Source organism: Stegostoma tigrinum, chromosome 46, assembly GCF_030684315.1.
Source record: "Stegostoma tigrinum isolate sSteTig4 chromosome 46, sSteTig4.hap1, whole genome shotgun sequence".
Taxonomy (NCBI): Eukaryota; Metazoa; Chordata; class Chondrichthyes; order Orectolobiformes; family Stegostomatidae; genus Stegostoma; species Stegostoma tigrinum.
In genome coordinates this window covers 5,015,426-5,039,161 of record NC_081399.1, presented here as the reverse complement: position 1 = coordinate 5,039,161, position 23,736 = coordinate 5,015,426, and the positions used below count along the sequence as shown (strand labels likewise).

At 43.7% G+C, this 23,736-nt stretch overlaps 1 protein-coding gene across 4 annotated transcripts in view; it reads right to left on the bottom strand.

Annotated features, from left to right (window-relative positions):
- Window positions 1-972: 972 nt before the first annotated feature.
- LOC125450433 (NACHT, LRR and PYD domains-containing protein 3-like) overlaps window positions 973-23,736 on the bottom strand; it is a 42,134-nt gene continuing 19,370 nt past the window's right edge. For all 4 annotated transcript variants that reach the window (XM_059642841.1, XM_059642842.1, XM_059642843.1 and 1 more), the window contains exons 4-11: window positions 22,255-22,426; window positions 22,084-22,149; window positions 18,680-20,447; window positions 15,466-15,552; window positions 15,182-15,352; window positions 14,932-15,102; window positions 3,453-3,620; window positions 973-1,167 (exon numbers count right to left, since the gene is read on the bottom strand). In XM_059642841.1, the coding sequence (XP_059498824.1) occupies window positions 1,044-1,167; window positions 3,453-3,620; window positions 14,932-15,102; window positions 15,182-15,352; window positions 15,466-15,552; window positions 18,680-20,447; window positions 22,084-22,149; window positions 22,255-22,426 (2,727 nt within the window). In that variant the 3' untranslated portion in view covers window positions 973-1,043. The remainder of the gene's footprint in view (window positions 1,168-3,452; window positions 3,621-14,931; window positions 15,103-15,181; window positions 15,353-15,465; window positions 15,553-18,679; window positions 20,448-22,083; window positions 22,150-22,254; window positions 22,427-23,736) is intronic.

The following is a 23,736-nucleotide window of genomic DNA, read 5'->3' as shown; positions in this document are numbered from 1 at the left end:
ATAGATGCTTAGCGTCAGCTAACCGTCATTCTGTGGGATTTAGGGCCTGTTGTTCTGAACCCCTGATGAGTTCCTTACTCTTGACTTGCTGCTGGTTTCAATGGAACAACATCTGTTGCATTGAAAGGATTAGGAGATGTATTTTAATTAGATCACAGGAGTGTTAAAGGAAATTTGTTTATACTGTGAGGCGAGAGAAAACAGTGAACAACAGCAGTTTGCTTTTCACTTTGAATAATCAAGGACTGAGTTCAGCTGATGGAAAACCCAGATCTTGGGGTTTCTCCAAACTGCGGTGTTTCTCAACCACATCAATAAGATACTAGTTGTCAGTTTCCTCCACCCAGCCCCTTAGCCCTCTACTCCTTAACTGCAATGAAACAATTAGTCAAACTTTTTCCGTCTAACTGCTGGGAAATCCAAGCACAAACCGTCTGAATTCAGACGCAGCCTTCTCATAGTTACCATGAGTGGTTTTCCTCCCACATGCAAAGGAGATAGTAAACAAAAATACAAGTAGTTTGAGTTACAAAGTTTAGGTTGGATAGGCTGGGACTTCTTTCAATAGAATGCAGGAGGTTGAGAGGTGATCTTATAGAAGTTTATAAAATCACGACAGGCATAGATAGGGTTAATGATTTGGTATCTTTTCCCTAGGATGAGGCATTTCAAAGCTAGGGGGCACGCTTTTAAGATGAAAGGAGAGAGATTTCAAAAAGACACGAGAGGCAGTTTTCTTTTTTTTTACACAGAATGGTTCACGTTTGGAATGAGTGTCCTGAGGAAGTGGTGGATGTGGCCACAGTTATGATGTTTATGAGGAATATGGGTGAGGAGCAGGCATGTGGGACAAGTTTAGTTTGGGAATATGATGAGCATTGGCTAGATGGACCAAAGGGTCTGTTTCTGTGCTGTATGACTCCATGACTGTAGTAGATGTTCTAAATCATCAATCTAATTTTTTTTATTTGGTAGAAATTTCTCGGAAAGAGAAGTACAAATACAAAGTTTGGCTCTTTCTTCATGACCACGTCAGTCTGTCATCAGATTGTCCCAAATCCTTTGCTAGTTATCGATGTGTATACTTCCACACAGAGTCTGGATCTGTGATTACACAGTGACTGAAGACAGTTGGCTCCATCGGAAGTGAACTTATTCCTCTGCAACCTGAAACAGGGATTCATATCCAACACAGATTAAACATCCCAACAGGAGATATTCATACAAAGAAACATAGAAGATAGAACAAGAGGTCATATGGCCTTTCGAATCTGCTCCACCATTGATCATGATCATGCCTGATTGTCCAACTCAGTACCTGATCCTGCTTTCTCCCCATAACCTTTGATCCAATTTGCCCCAAGCGCTGTATATAGAATATTTCCCTTCATTAACAAACCATAAATCACAGGCTGAGGACTCATAATTCCTCAGTAAGGATTTCTGACCTGAAAACAGATTGCGGAAGGGGAAAGTTTACTCGAAGGCATGAACAGTTTTTCACCAAGGTTCCTTAGGTGGTACCTTCCGAACCCAACGCCAAGCATCTAGAAGGACAAGGGTAGTGGATTCGTTGGAATACAAACACCTTTAAGTTACCCTCTAAGCCACACACCGTCGTGGCATGGGATTATTTTATCATTCTTCCAGTGTCACTGTATCAAAATCCGGGAACAGTATTGTGCGGTGTCCTTACACTCCACAGACTACACCACTTCGGGAAGGCAGCAGACCTCTATGTTCTCAAAGAGAAATTAAGAAGGACAATCAATGCTGGCTTAGTCAGCGATACCAACATCTCAGGCATGAATGAAACAAAAAGGCCAGGCATAAACGGCACAGTGACCAACTGTATTTGTCTATTTGGACATATTTTCCCTCAAGTCTTTTCTATTGCTATTCTTTTCAAATGTCTTCAGTGGAGCCTCACTGCAGGAGTTGACCACAGGAACTTAGTGGAGACACAGTCCAGGCCTGAAGTGATGCTGCACTGGGCTTTATTCAATTGTATTCACATTTCATCAGCTAGGATTTGAACCCAATGTTGTGGCTTCTGAGTTACTTATTGCCTATTGCTGTATTCAACAACAAGGAGGGATTTTCCACAGTGTCCTGACCAAAACTCCTCATTCAACCAAAGCCATTGTGAATCAGATCAATGCAGAATTAAATCCTAGTGCATCTCCTCAGAGCAGAGCAATATCCCTCGCAGAACAATTTGATAATTACTGTCATGGGAGCGAAATACAGTGTTTTCATTTCAGATTTCTAGCACCCAAAGTGTGAGAGAATCTCTGGGAGCATCTGTAGAGAGAGAAAGAGAGTTAACATTTTGAGTCCTTTGATCTTTTGTCAGAACTGAACATAGCTGGGAAAGGTTGGTATTTATGCTGCTCGTGGGCTGGGGGGGGGGGGGGGGTGGTGGGTTGGGAATGAATAGAGTACATGGGGATGGAGCCCCATGAGAGTGCGAAGAAAGACAAAGAGATTGCTGATGATAAGCCATTAGCTCAATCAGCATTAGGTACGGTGCTAACGAGAAGTGTGAAGAGTGGAAAATGGGTTGGGTGTGCAGACAGAAACCTGTACAAAGCAGGATCTAGGAGCATGGAGAGAGGGTAATCTTGTCTCAAACTGATAAACTCAACTGTTCTGCCTCGGCAGAAGATGAGGTATTGTTCGTGCAGCACAGAGACCAGAGGGAAGATGAAATGTAGACTGGGTGACTGCTGACCTGAACAGCTATGCTTGGTCTGTATAAAGGACTCCAAGCTTTCATTTGCCTGCCACTTCAACACACCACCGTATCCAACATTTCTGTCTCAGACGTAGTGCAGTGCTCCAGAGAGACTCAACTCAAGCTTCCATCTCAGCATCACACAGCCTCCAAGACTCAATGTGGAGTTTAACAAATTCAGAACACGATCACTCTTCTGCTTGTCCATTAACTTCCCTAACATTCCTTGGTCTGCTGTTGTATGGGGTGCTCCCAGCACAACTAATTCATTTTCAAGTCTTCACAAGTCTCAGCATCATCCTCCCAGCATTTATCATTCTCTTGGCTTATCTGCGGCCATCTTTTTGTTTGCCTGTCCCTCCTCTCCATCTCTCTCTGGGCTCTGAATCCACGTACTGCCCCCATTCAATCTCCCCCACCCACTCCTCACCGTCATTGGTACAAATACCACCCTTTTCCCAGCCCTCTTCTATTTTTAACGTGGAGGCACTGGACTCAGAGCGCTAACTCTGTTTTCTCTCTACAGATGTGCCAGACCTGCTGGGTTTCTCCAGCATTTACCTTTTTGTTTAGGACTGCCAGCATCCACAGATTCTTTTGTGTTCATTAATGTGCTAAGAAATGAATTACAACAATTACCTATCAGTTAGGTCTTAGTAAAGGAATATAGGATTATATTAAATACGGTTACAGCACTAAACACAGGTACACTTACCTGATGTCCTGGAGGGAAGTGTGTCTCTGAATCAGGGTCTGAAGAGCATTTACAGACTTGTCTGTGAGTGAATTATTGGACAGGTTCACCTTCATCAGTGACATGTTTGTAATGGGAGTCACAGTGAGTTCCATTGTGTAGGCATCTGAAATTCCATTACCCTCCAGTCTGCAAGGATCAGAAAGAATCAGATGCAACAACAGGAGTACAGTCACAGTGGTCACGTTGCTGGACTGTAATCTGGGGCTGGATTAATGCTGCAGGGACACAGGTTAAAGTTTCTCTGCATTGTGGGGAAATTTGGATTTCAACTGTTAAATTGAAATGAAAAGCCCAGCTCAGTAACAATGGTCTCAAAACTGCCAGATTGACCTGAAAATCTCTCTGTTTCACCACTGTCCTTTGGGGAAGGAAGTCGACTGTCCATACCTGGCCTGGACTATGTGTGACTTCTAATTGAGGTAAATAAGATGTTAAAGAAGATTGACGAATGAGACATAGAGAGTATGCATCCCACAGAGAAACAATCTCGAACAAGGGGCTTTTTTTAACCATAAGATATAAAATTGAGATGAGGCGAAATTACTTCTCTCAAAGGGTTATGGTTCTCTGCAATTCATCACCCTGGAGTGTGAGGGATGCTGGGTTATTGAGTAAATTTGAGGAGGAGGCAGCCAGATTGTGACTTAAGAATGGATTATAGAGTAACAAGGAACTAGAATTGAGACTGAGATGTACCAAATGGCAGAACAGGTTGAAGGGGCTGAATGGCTTTATCCAGTTCCTTGTTCTCCTCTACTTGCGCTCTTACATCTCATTTATACTTGTTTTTGTTGCAAAGTTTTATACTCTTCGAAGACCAAGTAAATATGGCTTGGCCATTGCAGATAGTATTGGTGTAGTAATAGGCAGAATTAGCACATTCATGGAACCTCGACTTGTTGTGACCCTGATGTCAAATTATACCTGTGATGTGTATGAGACAGCCAAGGTCAAAGAACAAAGAAAATTACAGCACAGGAACAGGCCCTTCAGCCTTCCAAGCCTGTGCTGATCCAGATCCTCTATCTAAACCTGTCGCCTATTTTCTCAGGATCTGTATCCCTCTGCTCCCTGCCCATTCATGTATCTGACTAGATGCATCTTAAATGACGCTATCGTGCCCGCCTCTACCACCTCCGCTGGCAACACCTTCCAGGCACCCACTACCCTCTGCATTAAGAACTTTCCACGTATATCTCCCTTAACCTTTTCCCTTCTCACCTTGAAATTGTGACCCCTAGTAATTGAGTCCCCCACTGTGGGAAAAAGCTTCTTGCTATCCACCCTGTCTGTACCTGTCATGATTTTGTCGACCTCAATCAGGTCCCCCCTCAACCTCTGTCTTTCTAATGTAAATAATCCTAATCTGCTCAACCTCTCTTCATAGCTAGCACTGTCCATACCAGGCAACATCCTGGTGACCCTCCTCTGCACCTGCTCCAAAGCATCCACATCCTTTTGGTAATGTGGCGACTAGAACTGTACACAGTACTCCAAATGTGGTTGAACCAAAGTCCTATACAACTGTAACATGACCTGCCAACTCTTGTACTCAATACCCTGTCCGATGAATGAAAGAATATCGTATGCCTTCTTGACCACTCTATCAACCTGCATAGCGACCTTCAAGGTATGATGGACCCAATCACCCAGATCTCTCTGTGCATCAATTTTCCCAGGGCTTTTCCATTTACCACAGTTTGCTCTCGAATTGGATCTTCCAAAATGCATCACCTCGCATTTGCCTGGATTAAATTCCATCTGCCATTTCTCTGCCCAACTCTCCAATCCATCTATATTCTGCTGCATTCTCCGACAGTCCCCTTCACTATCTGCTACTCCACCAATCTTAGTGTCATCTGCAAACTTGCTAATCAGACAATCTATACCTTCCTCCAAATTATTTACGTATATCACAAACAACAGTGGTCCCAACACAATCCCTGTGGAACACCACTGGTCACAGTTCTCCATTTTGAAAAACTCCCTTCCACTACAACTCTCTGTCTCCTGTTGCCCAGCCAGTTCTGTACACATCTAGCTCGTACACCCTGGACACCCTGGACTTCACTTTCTCCAACAGCCTACCATGGGGAACCTTATCAAACGCCTTACTGAAGTCCATATATATTGGCACCTACAGCCCTTCCCTCATCTATCAACTTTGTCACTTCCTCAAAGAATTCTCTCAAGTTGGTAAGACATGACCTTCCCTGCACAAAACCATGCTGCTTATCACTAATAAGCCCATTTTCTTCCAAATGTAAACAGATCCTATCCCTCAAAATGTGTTGCCTGGGTCTCGTTATAGCCAAGGAAACTGGAATGCTGCTATATGCGCTGAGTGATCCTGGTTCGTTGTCCAAATCTTGAAACCATAATGAGACACAAGCCTTCAAAAATTTGGACTTTGTTCTATGTCCAGGTTTTTTGCAAAGTCTGCCAGATACAGAAGTTCCTTTGGTCCGAGTTGATGGCTGATTCTGTCATCCAGTGTGGTGTTGCTGGAGAGTTTACACCCAAGGTAGCAAAGCTTCTGTACAGTTATGATCCTAACTGATGGTAATACTGGACATGTAAGATCCCAGAGTAAGACCGGCCTTGCTAAGCCACACGTTTTATTTACTATGGAGGTCAATAACAGAACGTATTCATAAGAAACTGCCAATACCCATCTGTGTCATAAATCTTTATGTTCTTATGTGAAAAGAATACACAAACTATTCTTTTAAATACACTAGACAAGGACTATTTGAACAATCGCATTCAAAATTTCAGAAAGAAACATTCGTCCCTTTTATCTCAACAATAACCTTACAGACTCTCAAAGCTCAGTGAACAGTCATACAGTATAGAAGCAGACCCTCAAATTCAACCAGTCCATGCTGACCATAATCCAAACTAAACTAGCCCCACCTGCCTGCACTTGGCCATTATCCCTCCAAACCTTTCCTCTTCATACACTTGTCCAAGTGTCTTTTAAATGTTATAAAGAAAGGTTGGATAGGCTGGGACTTCTTTCACTAGAATGTAAGAGGTTGAGAGGTGACCTTACAGAAGTTTATAAAACTATGCGGGGCATACATAGGGTTAATGGTTAGGTGTCTTTTCCCTAAGGTGGGGGATGTACCTACATCCATCACTTCCTCAGGACATTCATTCCACTCACGAACTATCCTGTGTGTAAAAAAGGTTGCCCTCATATCTTTTTCTAAATCTCTCCCCTCTCGCCTTTAACGTGTCCCCTAATCTTGAAATCCCCCATCCTAGGGGAAAAAAGACGACAACCATCAAGTCTATCATGACCTCTCATTATTTTATAAATTTCTAACAGGTTGCCTCTCAACCTCTTAACACTCCAGTGAAAGGAGTTTCAACCTATCCAGCTAGCCTTTTTAACTCAAATCTTCCATACCCAGCAACAATTCTATTAGATCTCTTCTGAAACCTCTACTGCTTATCATATCCTTCCTATAACTGGGCAGCCAGAACTGGACACAGTATTCCAGAAGAGGCCTCGGCAATGACCTGTACAACCTCAACTTGACTTCCCAACACCTCTCCTCAAAAGGACTGTGCAATGAAGGCAAGTGACCAAATGCCTTTTTAACCACCCTACCTATTTGTGACACAAACCTGAAATAATTATGTACCTGCACCCCATAGGCACCTCTGTTCTACAACATTACTCAAGGCCCGACCATTAGTATATAAGTCCTGCTCCTTTTGTTGCACTAAAACACTTCTTGTGTAAGTGTCCAGGCTCTAGAACGGGTTTCTTGTTGAGAGACTGCCATTCACTCAAGGCTATATTTTAAGTTAGTGCCTTGTCCTGTTAAATCAAGCTGCTAACTCGGCTCATCTATTGAGCAGTATGGGCCATCCAAATTTATGTCTCAATAGCCTTGTAGGATGTCATCTGTGCTATCCCCACAGTGTTCTGCTTCTGGAATTTTCTTTTCATTGATTTCAAAGTAATTTGGGACTTCTAACAAAAACTGCTTAGAGACTGGCTACTAACAGCAACTTTGGACTTGGTCATTTAGCTAAAATCATCTGACTTCTTGTAAATGCTGTTTTTTCACTCAGTCTTCAAAATAACTTTCTAATCTTTAAATAAGTCAGATTTTCACTCAACTAATGAAACTAAAATCCATTTTCCTCCAATTTAGATTTCAAGTGCCCAAATCACAACAGTTCTACAAATAACAATGAAAATAAAAAGGAATGTTCATCAGAGGACTGAGTGAAGGGGTGGGTTGACAATAACTGCGGTGCCTTGTTCAAGTTCCCTGTCTTCTTCAGGCCAAAGTGTTCTGACAAGGGCAAACTGATCAAAGCACACAATGTCCTTGGGAGTGTGTGCTGTAAGTTTGTTGTCATTCATAGAACCTGTGAAATCAGACAAGAGTAGGCCATCTGGCCCATTCAGCCATTCAGTAAGATCATGGCTGGTTGTTTCATGGACTCAGCCCCCCTTACCCGTCCGCTCACCATAACCCTTAATTCCTTCTCCATTCAAAAATTTATCTTTGCCTTAAGAACATTCAATGAGGTAGCCTCAACTGCTTCACTGAACAGGGAATTCCACAGATTCACAACCCTTTGGGTGAAGAAGTTTCTCCTCAGCTCAGTTCTAAATCTGCTCCTCCTTATTGAGGCTAAGTGTCCGAGTTCCAGTTTCACCTGCCAATGGAAGCAACCTCCCCGCTTCTATCTTACCTATTCCCTTTATAACTTTATATACTTCACTATATATACCACTGGGCGAGAGTTATAGCTGGGGGAAAGGCAATTACGATGAGATTAGGCAAGATTTAGGGAGCATAGGATGGGGAAAGAAACTGCAGGGGACGGGCACATTAGAAATGTGGAGCTTATTCAAGGAAAAGCTCCTTTGTGTCCTAGATAAGTATGTACCTGTCAGGCAGGGAGGAAGCTGTACAGTGCGGGAGCCGTGGTTTACGAAGGAGGTGGAATCTCTCTTCAAGAGGAAGAAGAAGGCTTATGTTAGGATGCGATGTGAAGGCTCAGTTAGGGTACTTGAGGGCTACAAGGTAGCCAGGAAAGACCTAAAGACAGAGCTTAGAAGAGCCAGGAGGAGACATGAGAAGTTGTTGGCGGATAGGATCAGGGTAAACCCTAAGGCTTTCTACAGGTGTTTAAGGAGTAAAAGCATGATGAAAGTAAGATTAGGGCCAATCAAGGATAGTAGTGGTAAATTGTGTGTGGAGTCAGATGAGATAGGGGGAAGCACTAAATGAATATTTTTCAACAGTATTCATTCTAGAAAACGACAATGTTGTTGAGGAGAATACTGAGATACAGGCTACTAGACTAGGTGGGATTGAGGTTCACAAGGAAGAGGTATTAGAAATCCTTCAGAGGGTGAAGATAGATAAGTCCCCTGGGCCGGATGGGATTTATCCTCGGATCCTCTGGGAAGCCAGGGAGGAGATTGCCGCGCCTTTGGCATTGATCTTTAACTCATCATTGTCTACAGGAATAGTGCCAAATGACTGGAGGATAGCAAATGTGATTCCCCTGTTCAAGAAGGGGAGTAGAGATAACCCTGGTAATTATAGACCAGTGAGTCTTACCTCAGTTGTTGGTAAAGTGTTGGAAAAGGTTATAAGGGATAGGATTTATAATCATCTAGAAAAGAATAAATTGATTAGGCATAGTCAGCATGGTTTTGTGAAGGGAAGGTCGTGTCTCACAAACCTTATTGAGTTCTTTGAGAAGGTGACCAAACAGGTAGATGAGAGTAAACCGGTTGATGTGGTGTATATGGATTTCAGCAAGGCGTTCGATAAGGTTCCCCACAATAGGCTATTGTACAAAATGCGGAGGAATAGGATTGTGGGAGATATAGCAGTTTGGATCGGAAATTGGCTTGCTGAAAGAAGACAGAGAGTGGTAGTTGATGGGAAATGTTCATCCTGGAGACCAGTTACTAGTGATGTACTGCAAGGGTCAGTGTTGGGTCCACTGCTGTTTGTCACTTTTATAAATGACCTGGATGAGGATGTAGAAGGATGGGTTAGTAAATTTGCAGACGACACTAAGGTCGGTGGAGTTGTGGATAGTGACAAAGGATGCTGTAGGTTGCAGAGAGACATAGATAAGCTGCAGAGCTGGGCTGAGAGGTGTCAAATGGAGTTTAATGCAGACAACTGTGAGGTGATGCACTTTGGTAGGAGTAACCAGAAGGCAAAGTACAGGGCTAAAGGTAAGATTCTTAGTAGTGTAGATGAGCAGAGAGATCTCGGTGTCCATGTACACAGATCCTTGAAGGTTGCCACCCAGGTTGACAGGGCTGTTAAGAAGGCATACAGTGTTTTAGCTTTTATTAATAGAGGAATCGAGTTCCGGAACCAAGAGGTTATGGTGAAGCTGTACAAAACTCTGGTGCAGCCGCACTTGGAGTATTGTGTACAGTTCTGGTCACCGCATTATAAGAAGGATGTGGAAGCTTTGGAAAGGGTCCAGAGGAGATTTACTAGGATGTTGCCTGGTATGGAGGGAAGCTCTTACGAGAAAAGGCTGAGGGACTTGAGGCTGTTTTCATTAGAGAGAAGAAGGTTGAGAGGCGACTTAATTGAAACATATAAAATAATCAGAGGGTTAGATAGGGTGGATAGGGAGAGCCTTTTTCCTAAGATGGTGACGTCGAGCACGAGGGGGCATAGCTTTAAATTGAGGGGTGAAAGATATAGGACAGATGTCAGAGGTAGTTTCTTTACTCAGAGAGTAGTAAGGGAATGGAACGCTTTGCCTGCAATGGAAGTAGATTCGCCAACTTTAGGTACATTTAAGTCGTCATTGGACAAGCATATGGACGTACGTGGAATAGTGTCGGTTAGATGGGCTTGAGATCGGTATGACAGGTCGGTACAACATCGAGGGCCGAAGGGCCTGTACTGTGCTGTTATGTTCTATGTTCTCTATGATTCCCCCATCATTCTTCTAAATTCCAATGAGTGTAGTCCCAGTCTACTCATGAGGCAACCCTCTCAATTCTGGAATCAACCTAGTGAACCTCCACTGCCAGTACATCCTTTCTCAAGTAAGCAGACCAAAACTGTACATAGTTCTCCAGGTGTGGTCTCACCAGGACCCTATACAGCTGCAGCATAGCCTCCCTGTTTTTAAACACCATCCCTCTCGCAATGAATATTCCATTTGCCTTCTTAAGTATCTGCTGCATCTGCAAACTAGGTTTTTGTAAATCATGCGTAAGGATATCCAGGTGCCTCTGCACCTGGGACCATGAAGCAAGTGGTATGCATGCTACAGTTCTTCACCATTTACACAATAGTCTATTTTGCTGTTACTCCTACCAAAATGGATGACCTCACATTTACCAAATGTACTCCATCTACTAGACCCTTGCCCACTCACTTAACCTGTCTATATCCCTCTGCAGACTTACACTGCAGTCTGCACATTTTATTCTACCACTCATTTCAGTATCATCTGAAAACTTTGACACACTACACTTGCTACCCAACTCTAAAACATCGATGTAAATTGTACATAATTATGATCCCAACACTGATCCCTGAAACACAACAGTAGTCACTGATTGCCAACCAGAAAAACACCCATTTATCCCCACTGTTTGCCTTCTGTTATCCTCTATCCTAATATATTACCCACACAGCTTTATCTTATGCAGCAGCCTTTTGTGTGGCATCTTGCTGAATGCCTTTTCGAAATCCAGAGGCACCACATCCACCAATTCCCAATTGTCAACTGCAGCGATAATGATCTTAAAGTACCAGCAAATTAGTTAAACTTGACCTGCCCAATGGACAATTTCTTTCGTAGAATTCACGGGATCCCTACAGTGTGGAAACAGGCCCTTCAGCTCAACAAGTCCACACCAACTCTCAGAGCATCTCACTCAGAACCGTTCCCCTATAACCCTCCTGATGTACACATCCCTGAACATTATGGCTAATTTAGCATGGCCAGTCCACCGAGCCTGCACATCTTTGGACTGTGGGAGGAAACTGGAGCACCCGGAGGAAACCCACGCAGACACGGGGAGAATGTGCAAACTCCACACAAATAGTTGCCCGAGGCTGGAATGAAACCGGAGTCCCTGGCGCTGTGAGGCTGCAGTGTTAACCACTGAGCCACCGTGCCCTCGTAAAAGCAATGGCCAAACAGGGACTTGAACACTGGACCCTCAGATTAAAAGTCTCATGCTCTGCCAACTGAGCTGTCCAGGCTGTAATTTCTACCTAGATGTCTTGCTATTTCTTCCTTGATTATAGATTTTCATGCCACTACAAAAGTTACCTGCCTTGGGCCTTCCTCCTTTTTTAAACAATGGAGTCACATTTACTGTTTTCCAATCTGCGAGAACCACCCCAGAGTCCAGTGAATTTTGCTAAGTTACCATGGGCACATTTGCTATTTCCCCCACCATCTCTTTCAGTACCCTGGGATACACTCCATCAGAGCCAGCAGACTTATTTACCTTGAGCCCCATTAGCTTGCTCAACACTACCTCTTTCGTGATAATGATCGTTTCTAGGTCTTCATTTGTCATTGCCTCCTTGTCATCGATTATTGCTATGTTACTTGTCTCTTCCATGAAATACCTGTTCAATGCCTTGGCAATTTCCTTCATTCCCATCATTAAATTCTCCCTTCTCATCCTCTATTTTAGCCACTCTTTTTCATTTTATATATTTGTAGAAACTTTTGCTATCTGTTTTTAATATTCTGAGCTAGTTTACTTTCATAATCTATCTTACCTTTCTTTGCAGCTTTTATTTGGCTTTCTGTTGACCTTTAAAGATTTCCCAATACTCTAGTTTCCCTTTAATCTTTGCCACTTTGTATGTATTAGCTTTCAATTTGATACCGTCCTTTATTTCCTTCGTTGTCCATGGCTGATTATCCTTTCTCCTACAGTCATTCCTTTTCACTGGTATATACTGCTGGGCATGGTGAAAAATTGCTTTGAAAGTCTTCCATTGTTCCTCAATTGTCCCACCATAGAGTCTTTGCTCCCTGTCTACCTTAACCAACTCGTTCCTCATCTCATTGTAGTCTCCTTTGTCTAAACAGAATACTAGTATTGGATTTTACCTTCTCACCCACTCTCAGTATTGTAAATTCAACCATACTGTGATCGTTCCTTCTGAGAGGATCCCTAACTATGAGGTCATCAATTATTTTTGTCTCTCATTACACAGGACCAGATCAAGAATCGCTTGCTCCCTCATAATTTCCTCGAACAGTATGCAATGGATACATTCGATAAAATCCTCAATCTTTTTCTCCACATAACCTATATCATCTCTCACAGCCACCCTGATGTCAGCTTAAATGTCAGAGCTACACCACCTACCGTCAGCTTTTGTGCTCCTGTGATGCTGCTTGGCCTGCTGTGTTCATCTAGTTTCACACTTTGTTATCTCGGATTCTCCATCATCTGCAGTTCCCATTATCTCTGACCACCTCCCTTTCCTTCCTGCTTGTCCTTCCAAATAATCTGAAAACCATGGACATTTAACTCCCAGTCATATCCACCCTGCAACCATGTTCCTGCAATGGCACTAAATCATACCCATTCACAATGATGTATGCCTTCAACTCATTACCCTGTTCTGAAAGCTGTAAGGATTCAGGTAAAGGTGCCTTTACTCCAGTTTTCAGACCTTCTTTTTGAATCCTAACACCTCCAACAGAAAACAAAAATTGTTTTTAAAACATTCTCACCTTTCCTGTCACCATCCGGTTTCCATTCATTTTAGTGCTCCACTGCTCAGCCTCATCTTGTTTATTATTAATGTCTTGATTCTCTTTCTCCTCAAGCCCTCACCCACTCTACCTAACTCAGAGCATCCTCTTGGGTTCCCATCCTCCTGTCAAACTAGTTTAAAGTCTACTTTGCAGTGCTAGAAAAAAAACCCACCTGCACCAATATTGGCCCCGTCACTGTTTGCATGAAGATCATCACTCTTGAACAGATTCCACCTCCCCCAAGAAACGGTCCCAGTTATTCAGAAACCTAAAGATTCACCACTAGCTGTATCCTTCGTAGCGACCTTGAGTGTTTACAAGTCGAAGAGGTCTCCATTTGCTGTGAACAAAATATGCATTCCAATGTCCAGACCACCGAGTGGTGAACTATAGCTTGGTCAAGTACATGGCAACAGAACCCGAGGCCGCCCACAACCTTGTTTGGTGCTGTGGTGGTAGGAAAGGCATCAGATGATGTGCCACTTGGCAACATGTTGGCCACCATGAAATGAACAAATGACGCCAATCATTGTTTCAGGGCAGAAGCCTCGATTTGAACTGACACACCCACTCTGCCCTTAGGGAGGGAATTCCAGGATTTTGACCCAGCAACACTGAATGAAAGGCGATATCTTTCCAATTCAGGATGGTGAATGGCTTAGAGAGGGAAACAACCGCTTTCATTCTGTTAGCAGAACCTTTCTTGAAAGCAGCATGCTGCAGAAATGAGGTGAGTGGCAATCTGACATGGAATAAACCCAGTAAGAACGTTCACTGTTGATGGAGAGATATCCCAAGATGTTCACAGATGGATTTGTAGAGAAACGTTACGCAGATATCCTTGTGACCTTGGCACAGATCCTTGCTGCAGATTAGACAGAAGAGGCCAGTGAGTTTCCACAAGACTGAGGACTTCCAGCATCGTCCGCTATAAAGTGACTCAATGAAATCATCATAAGGTATGAATTGCTGGCTGAGGTGTTTGTTCTGGCCACAGAGAAGTGACCTAACTGATGGCAGTATGCTCAGAGGATGTGTGACACAAAGGTTTTGGGCCCATATACTGGTTGCAGATATTCATAAACAGCCTTCAGGTCAGTTTTTTAATCACCAGCCTTGTTTTCCCACCGTTGGTCCTTCATTTCCCTTTGTTTGGGCTGCAGCATGATTATATCTAGCAATCGGGGCTGGGAACACTGGGTCCTGTGACTCACCTCCGGACTCTACAGATCCCACTCTGTCTGAAAGTCTGGAATGTTGGATAGCTCCATCCAAAATTGCAACAGCTACCATCTGGGAAGACAAGCACAGCAGTCACATGGGAACAGCACCCTGTGCAAGTCTCCCTCTCTAAGCTACTCACCATCCTGAGTTGGAAAGATATTGCCGTTCCTTCAGTGTTGCTGGATCAGAATCCTGGAATTCCCTCCCTAAGGGTAGAGTGGGTGTATGCACATTGTCAGGAAGGTAATGGATCAAAAAGGCAACTCTCTGCTACCTTCTCAAACGCAATTAGGGTTGGGCAACGTATGCTCACATGACCAGCGATGCCCACATAAACAGAAACAAGCAGCATACAGTGAGATACGCAGAGAGGGAGAGGAATGTCAGTAAAATGGAGTCAGTGAGCTCTCACAGTTACAAGCAGGCTCATACACATAATATTACTTACTCCAGTGTCTGGAGTGTACAGCTCCACTGTCCCAGTGCACCAATCAACAATCTGACTCCCCGGTCTCCAAGCTTATTATTATTCAGGTTCAAGTCAGTCAATGACCGGTTGTTGCTGAGAGTAGACACTAGTGGATCAACAACATCCCCTCGAATCAGATTCTGACAGAGCCTGGGGATGAGAAACATCAGTGTGAACTGTCCCTGAACATTTTCTACGCAACAGGAAATACAAAAGCAGATTAACTTACAGCAGAGTCTGTATTTTACAGTGCGGGCTGCTCAGTGCTTCACACAGGCTTCTCACTCCATTATCTCCCACTTTGTTCTTACTGAGGTTGAGCTGTGTTAGTGATGAATTGCTGCTGAGCCCCTTAGCAAGTTCCTGGACACCTGTGTGAGAAATACTATTGGAAGACAAGCTGTGGGAGGACAGAGAGCAATGGAATGTGTGTTACAGTCGGAGCAGTAAGGTTTATGTGCTCAACCCACCCTAACATCTCTCGACACACAAGGTACCCAGTATATCACTTACTCCAGTATCTGTATTTTACAGTCTGCCCTCTTCAGTGTATCAGACAGCAGTTTCACTCCTTCATCAGTGAGATTATTACCCTGCAGTCTAAACACAAACACAGTGTCTCAGAAACTAAGACAGTGACTTTGAACCATGGGCTATTTCAGGAGAAGATCCATAGACTGAATCCTTAATTTGTTATTGTACTTAAAAAAACATTCATGACACTTTGTACACAACAGACATGAGTGCAGTAACAGTGACGATACAGGGCAAATATAAAGGACACAGGCTAGTCTGGAAGATTATGGAAGATAAAAGGGCAGAAAGCATTTGGGGAGGCGTGGGTGGCCCAGTCTGAGGTTTGGTGTTTGGGGTGTGGGTTTTTGTTATCATGGTCCAGGTGTTAACTGTCACCTGAGCAAATCACAGAGTGAAGAGGATCCAATGGCCCTGACAGACCACAAAAAATTCTAATCTCGTTGTAACACAATTCACTGGAAGACTTGAGAGCCACTAAAGTCATCTCAGCAGCATGAGTTCTGATTGCTGAGTACGGGATTCCAGAAAGATTAACTTAAGACATTGTCACCAGTTCACCATAAGAAATAGGAGCAGGATTAATTCATTTGGCTCTTTGAGCCTGCTCTGCCATTGAGTAGAATCATGGCTGATCTGACATTCCTCATGTCTACTTTCCTTTTCTCAATAACCCTTCTGATCAAGAATCTATCCATCTCAGCCTGAAATATACAAAAAGACTTTGTCCCCCACCGCTCTCTGTGTCAAGGAGTTCCAAAGACTCTCAACCCTCTGAGAGAAGAAATGCTCCTTATCTCAGTTTTAAATTGGCACCCCTTTATTTTATGAGACTGTGCTCACTGACTCTATACTTGCCCATGAGGGGAAAGATCCTCACAACACTTACAGTGTCAAGCCCCTTAAGATCTGAAATCTTTCAATGAGATCACCTCTCATTCTTCTCAACATTAGTGAGTAAGAGTCCCAACCTGTTTAGCCTTTGCAAGATCATCCCACTATACTGGAATCTACCAGTGAACCTTCTTTGATGAAATAACATCTTTGCTGAAATAAGGGGACCAATTTTCAGGACTTAATGATGAGGCTGGGGCAGTGGATGTTATCCACTGAACTTTACTAACGCATTTGACAACGTTGCTCATGGTAAGCTGGTCCAGAAGATTAAGTCACACAGCATCCACGGTGAGTTGGCTAATTGGAAACAAAATTGGCTTGGCCATAGAACACGGAGTCGTTATAGAGGAGTGAATTTCTGACTGGAGACTGTGATCAGTGGTGTTCTGCAAGGACCAGTGCTGGGACCTCTGTTGTTTGTAAAACACAGAAATGATTTGGATGAAAATGTAGGTGGTCTGATTGGTAAGCTTGCAGATAACATGAAAATTGGAGGAGCCATCGGACAGTAGGGAATGTTGTCAAAGGATACAGCGGGAGAGCGACCAGTTGATAAGCTGGGCAGAGACATGGCAGATGGAGTTTAATCTGGAAGTGTGAGGTCATGTATTTCAAATGCAAGAGGAAAATATACAGGAAATGGCCAGACCCTTTGGAACATTGATAAACAGAGGAATCTTGAGTGCAAGTCCATAGCTCCCTGAAAGCAGCAACTTAAGGGTATGAGATGGTAAAGAAATCACATGCCCTTTATTGATCGGGCATTAAGTATAAAAATGGCTAGCCATGTTGCAGCTCTATAAAACTTTAGTGAGGCCACATTTGGAATACTGTGTACACTTCTGGTCACCACATATGGGAATGATGTGGGTGGAAAAAGGTTTACCAGGATGTTGTCTGGATTGAAGTGTTTTCACCACACAGAGAGGTTGGACAAGTTTGGATCGTTTTCACTAGAACGTCAGAGGCTGAGGGAGCGATCTGATAGAAATTAATAAAATTATGAGAGGCATAGATAAGGTGGAGAGTTGAAATCTTTTTCTCAGGGTGGAAACGGCTAAACTAGGGGGGTTGTAGGTTTCAGGTGAGAGGAAAATATTTAAAGGAGATGCATGAGAAAAGCTTCTTTTCCACAGAGAATGGTGGATGCCTGGAACGTTGCCAGGGAAGGTGGTAGCATCAGATACAATGGCAGATTTTAACGGGCATTTAGACAGACACAAGTTGTCAGAGAATAGAAGGAAACAGACCATGCGGATGCAGATGGGATTAGTTTAGACTGGCATCATGTCAGAACAGACATGGTGGACCAAAGATCCTGATCCTGTGCTGTACTGTTCTGTGTTTAATCTGCTCACCATACTCGAGCTGTGTCTCACTGGCACCTTATATAGCTGCAGTAAGACCTTCCTACTTTTATATTCCAGCCCTCTTGAAATAAGAGCCAACATTCCATTACCCTTCCCGATTACCTGCTGCCCCCGTGTGCTAGCTTCGCATGTTTCTGATGTGGGTACCAGTTCCTTTGTGGTACAGTTTTTTGTAATTTTCCTCCATTTAAATAATACTGTCCTGTTGTTCTCCCTTCATTCCCTTCACTTTCAGTTCCAAGGACGGGTCACAGGGCCCTAAACATTAACTCTGACTTTTTCCTCCCAGATGCTGCCAGACCTGCTGAGCTATTCCAGCAACTTCTGTTTTTGTTCCTGGTTTACAGTGTCCAAAGTTCTTTCAGGTTGTACTAGTGAGAAATGCCTTGTGTTTGTTTGCCACATGGCATGTTGGCTCAATGGTTAGCACTGCTGCCTCACGGCACTAGGGACCCAGGTTCAATTCCAACCTTATCGGACTGTATGGAGTCTGCACATTTTCCTTGATAGGCATGGGTTTCTTCCCACAGTACAAAATGTGTAGTTTAGGTGGGTGGTTTGTGCTGTATTGCCCATAGTGTGCAGGTCACGTGGCTTGGCCATGGGAACTGCAGGGTTACAGGGATTGGTTGGGAGGGTGGCTGTTTGGGCTGGATGCTCTCTGGAGGGCCGGTTGGACTGATGAGCCAAATGGGCTACTTCCGCATTCCAGGGATTCTATGTAATGTAATGACTGTCCACAATCAGACTGCTCCAGTGACTATGCCTGTCACCAAAGATATTTTATGAATAAAGTATGTTTTTGACTTTTAAAAACAAGTAATATTTTTTTAAAATTAATACATTGGTAAAACTGGAGAAAACCAGAAAATGCAATGTCTGAAACATGTCTAACAAGAGAGTGTAATCCAGTAATAAGGAAATACCTGAGCGCTTTGCATTTGTGAAGAGCAGATCCAAGTCTCTGGATCCCTTCTGTTCCCAGGCAGCAGTTATTAAGGTTAACCTCCTGGATCTCATCACAATGACAAATGACAGTCGCCAACACAGTACAGTCTACAAGGGTCAGGCGAATTGCACTGTAGGGAAAGTCATCGCCCAGTGACAGTATCCCTCCTGATCCTACAGTGCACTGTATTAACCCTGTGTGCTGTGACTCAAACAGATAGTACAGAGATTCCAACAGCTTGTGCTTACTGAGATTATTCTGGGTATTGTTGAAGTTAATTTCAGTTTGTTTCTTCACCCAATCAATCACTGAACAGGTGACCTGGTGAGGAAGGGGTCCCAGGAGGTTTTTGATTATCCGAACTGAACCCGGTGAAGATAGACCAACCATAAATCTGAGGAATATTTTGAACCGGTTTTCTCTGTCAGGAGAATCCAGGAGCTGTGTCAGGGTCTGTGGCAGTCTTTGTGCATCTGTGGTCAGATATTTACTGAGAGCTGCTATAAATTCCTGCAGCGTGAGGTGAATGAACGAGAAGTGGGATTGAGAAGTATCTGGGTCTGTGTGTTCTATCAGAAACCCTGGCAGTGCATGCGATTGCTTCAGGTTGTAATAATTTAATTGGGTCTCATTAAAACGAAAGACATTGTTACAGATGCCCATATAGGCCAGTTCACCAGTTCTGAGCACCAAGTCACGCATTTGTCCAACACTGAGAGTATGGTGTTTATAAATATTGAACTCATGGTTTTTGAAAATGTTCAATATGTAACTTGCAAATAGTTGAGTGATGGTTGTGGGGAGTACTTTGTGTGTTTCTTGCATTCGTCTTAATCCAGGGGCCAGTGAATAGCAGATGATTCTGCAGTAGGAGGGGTTGTCACACATGGAATACAGGATTTCATTCCCTTCCAGGTAGGTGAAAGCTGCTTCTGCCAGTCTCTGATCTCCAAAGTATTTTGTCAAGTATTCCTTGCGCTGTTCCTTCAGGAAGCCTATGATCTCTGTCCACAGATTGACCTCAGCCTTTCTCAGTGTCTCCAGTTCAGTCGGACGAGTTGTGAGCAGCACTGAGCAGCCTTTGAGTACCTTCTGTTGAATCAGACAACGCACAATGTCAGACACTTCACACAGGCATTCCGGGTGGGAACACTGGTGCTCAGGCAGTGCGTTTCTCGTGAAGTCTGTGAAATCAATCTTCTCCTTGAACTCTTCTAAACTGTCCAATATAAATAGCAGTCCCTGAGGCTCCTCCCAGAGATGCTCAACCCTATTCCCAAAGTGAGGATATGAATTCAGGATCAGTTTCTTGATACTTGTCCTGCCTGTGATGGTGTTGAGGTCTCGAAATTTGAAAAGAAATACAAACTGAAACTGCTGATACATCTTTCCGTCAGCCGAGTCATGGACAATCTTCTGGATCATGGTCGTTTTCCCAAACCCTGCCGGACCACTGACCACCACAGTCCCAGACAGGCTACTTTTCCCAAAACTGCTCCTGAACAACTGACCGATTCTCACAGTTTCCCACTGTGACTTGACCATCTTCCTTTGTCCGTCCTCACGCCGCTTCCCTCTCACTGTTAGGTCACGTCCCAAAGCACTCTGTTCAGGATTGGAAACGATGATGACTTGTTCTGTATAATGGTCCTCCAGGGAGAATTTATTCTTTTTCCCACCGATAATATTGACCAATAGGTCCGCATTTTGTTGACGAAGGAACTTTTTATGTTGGATCTGAATTTCTTGAAATACAAATTTAAGTTGTTATAAACATTATTAACAAAGACAACAAAACTAGAGTACGGAAGGAACATAATTTACCCATTAAAGATTGCGTTCCCCAGAATTTACAAGCGTGAGAGGTTTTTTATTTATCCAGGATGCCAGTTTTGTTGACCGGGCTGGTACTTATTGCCCATCCCTACTGGCCCTTGTGAAAGTGGAGGTGATCTACATTTTGAACCACAGTGGTCCTTGGCATTTGGGGCCAGCCACAGTTGTGTTTTGGAGGAAATTCCAGAATATAGACTCACCCACCCTGAAGGAATGGTGATATATTTCCAAGTCAGGATGGTGAGTGGCTTGGAGGGGAACTTGCAATAGGGCGGTGTCCCCATGTAAAAGCTGCGTAGGCCTTCTAGATGGAAGTGATTGTGATTTGGAAGGTATTGTCAAAAGAACCATAGAGACTTACTGCAGGGCATCCTGTAGATAGTGCACACTGATGCTACTGATTATCGGAGGTGGGGGCAGTGAATGTTGAAGATGGTAATTGAGGTGTCAGTCAAGCAGGATAATTTGACTTGTATGGTGTTGTGTTGAGAATGTTCAGAGCTGCATTTGTCAGGTCAGTGGATAATATATTCTAGGTAGATATTCAGGTATTCAATCACACTTCTGATTTCTGCCTTGTAGATGATGGACAGGATTTGGGGAGTCAGGAGGTGAGTGACTCGCCACAGTATTCCTAGCCTCTCACCTGCTCTTGTAGCCACTGTGTTTATATGGCAAATCCAATTGAGTTTCTGGTCAACTGTAACCCCGAGGATGTTGATCGTGGGGAATTCACTGAGGGTGATCCATTAGTTGTCAAGCTACATTGATTATCTCCAGTTGGAGTAAGTCATTTCCTGGCTATGGTGTAGCGTCACTGTCATTTTTCACTTATCACCCAATCCTGGGTGTTATCCAGATCTTGTTGCATTTGAACATGGACTACTTCAAGTATCTGAGAAGTCACAAATGGTGCTGAACATTGTACAATTATCAGCGAACATTCCCACCTCTGACCTTATGATGGAGGGAAGGTCATTGGTGAAGCAGCTGAAGATGGTTGGGCCTAGGACACTACCCTGAGGAACTCTGCAGGGATATCCTGGAGCTGAGATGACTGACCTCCAACAACTACAACCATCTTCTTTGATTTATTGGGGTTTTCAAGACATTAAGGTGAACTGATAAAGGTAAATAGAGAGAAACAAGTTCCAATGTTTGGGAAGCTTAGAACCAGAGGGCAGATTTTAAAAATTAAAGCTATATTTTAAGTAGCAAAATTAGGCAACACCTCCCTCATTGTCAAGTGATACTTTGGTTTAGATTCATACAGCATGGAAAAAGACCCTTCATCCAACTTGTCCACACTAACCAGTTTTCCTGAATGGAATTAATCCTATTTGCCTGTGTTTGGCCCATATCCCTCTCAACATTTTGTATTCCTGCATTGATCACTGCTCAAGGGAAAATAGATCAAAAGTTTTTGTAAAACTAAGTTACAGTTTATTTTTCATCTCACTGAATGGCCTCCTCTCTTTTTGGATCCTAAATTCTGTCAACCAGAGCCTTTCTCATGGTTAAGCTTGTAGTTTTCTGCTTTATTACCTTTCAGGCAGTTGGACACTCTGGATTCCATTAAACTCTGGCTCACTTCCATTGGTAGAGTCGCTCCTATTAAGATAAGTTCACAGTTTACAATTCTCAATATTTCTGCATGTTCTCAGAAAACCACATGTTCTCATATTAAACACGAGTACATTCAGTGTCATTCAGTACCTTTGCTTTCAATCTCTTGCAGTATCTTGCTCAGTTTCGGATTGGTGAGCTTCATCTTGGCAAAGGTTTCCCACATTGCTCTCCCTGCCTGAGCTCCGCTCTCCATAATCGAATCCAGGAGATATTTGGCTGCTTCCTGATGACTCCCATCCTTCACCAGTTGTTGGATTTTCTGGAAAACATTAGGTCAGTCACATCCTTCTGTCTGCAGCATCTCCACAATACCGTTAAAGCAAAAACAAACCTTGACATTATTCAGAGATTACAAGGTGTGGAGCTGGATGAACACAGCAGGCCAAGCAGCATCAGAGGAACAGGAGGAGGAGGTTCAGTCTGTACATATTTCCCTGTGAATCAACTAAAGTGAGCCATATTTGAGAAATCTTGCAAACAAAATGAAACATGAACCGATTAGATCCAGACATTCATTCATAGAATCCCTAGGGTGTAGAAATGGTCCATTCAGCCCAACAAGTCTGCATTGACTCTCTGAAGACCATCACACACAGACTCAACCCCCTACCGTATCCCTGCATTTCCCATGGCTAATCCACCTGGCGTGCACATCCTTGCAAACTAGCGGCAATTTAGCATGGCCAATCCATCTAACCTGCACATCTCTGGTCTGGTAGGAGGAAACTGGAGCACCCAGAGGGAACCACACAGACATGGGATGTGCAAATTCCACACAGTTGTCTGAGCCCGGAACTGAACCCAAGTGCTGTGAGGCAGAAGTGCTAACCACTAACTGTGAGACAATTTGATCCCTGACCCCAAGGTGTTGAGGGTGCTGCCTGACTATGGTAGGAAGGAACGATTTGTATTGTGGGATAGGGTCCGTGCCCTGGCTTGGGATCTTTGAGAGTGCTGCGATAAATCTCTTCTTCCACCTGAGCGCCTTCTGTCCTCAGCTGTTTGCAGTTGCAGGGCTCCAGAAGCCAGAGGTGTTCACCTTAATTAACGTAACTAACTTGCCAACCAGCCTCCTGGACTCAGGCAGCCTGCCCAACACTCACTGTGCCTGACTAAAGCTCAGAGATCAGAGGGCAATATAGACCTCCATGGCTTACCCAGTTCTCCACCCAACGTCCACTCCGAAAGCCCCCCTGCTCCCCACGCTACACTCCCAAATCGAGCATGGAACCATTTCACCCTGTCAGCCAGGCTAAAATTCCATCCTCAGCTTTAAAACAGCACAAGTGTGAATAATGAGACTGGATAGGCTGGGAAGTTTTTTTCACTGGAGCGTATGATGTTCAGAGGTGACCTTATGGACGTTTGTAAAATCATGGAAGTATAAATAAAGTTAATGGTAGGCGTATCTTCCCTCGGACGGGGGATTCCAAGACTAGGGGGCACACTTTTAAGGTGAGAGGAGAAAGATTTGAACAAGGCATTGGAGCAAATTCTTTTTTAATCCAGAGGCCGGTTTGCTTGTGAAACACACTTCCAGAGGGAGTGGTGGGTATGGGTACAGTTACA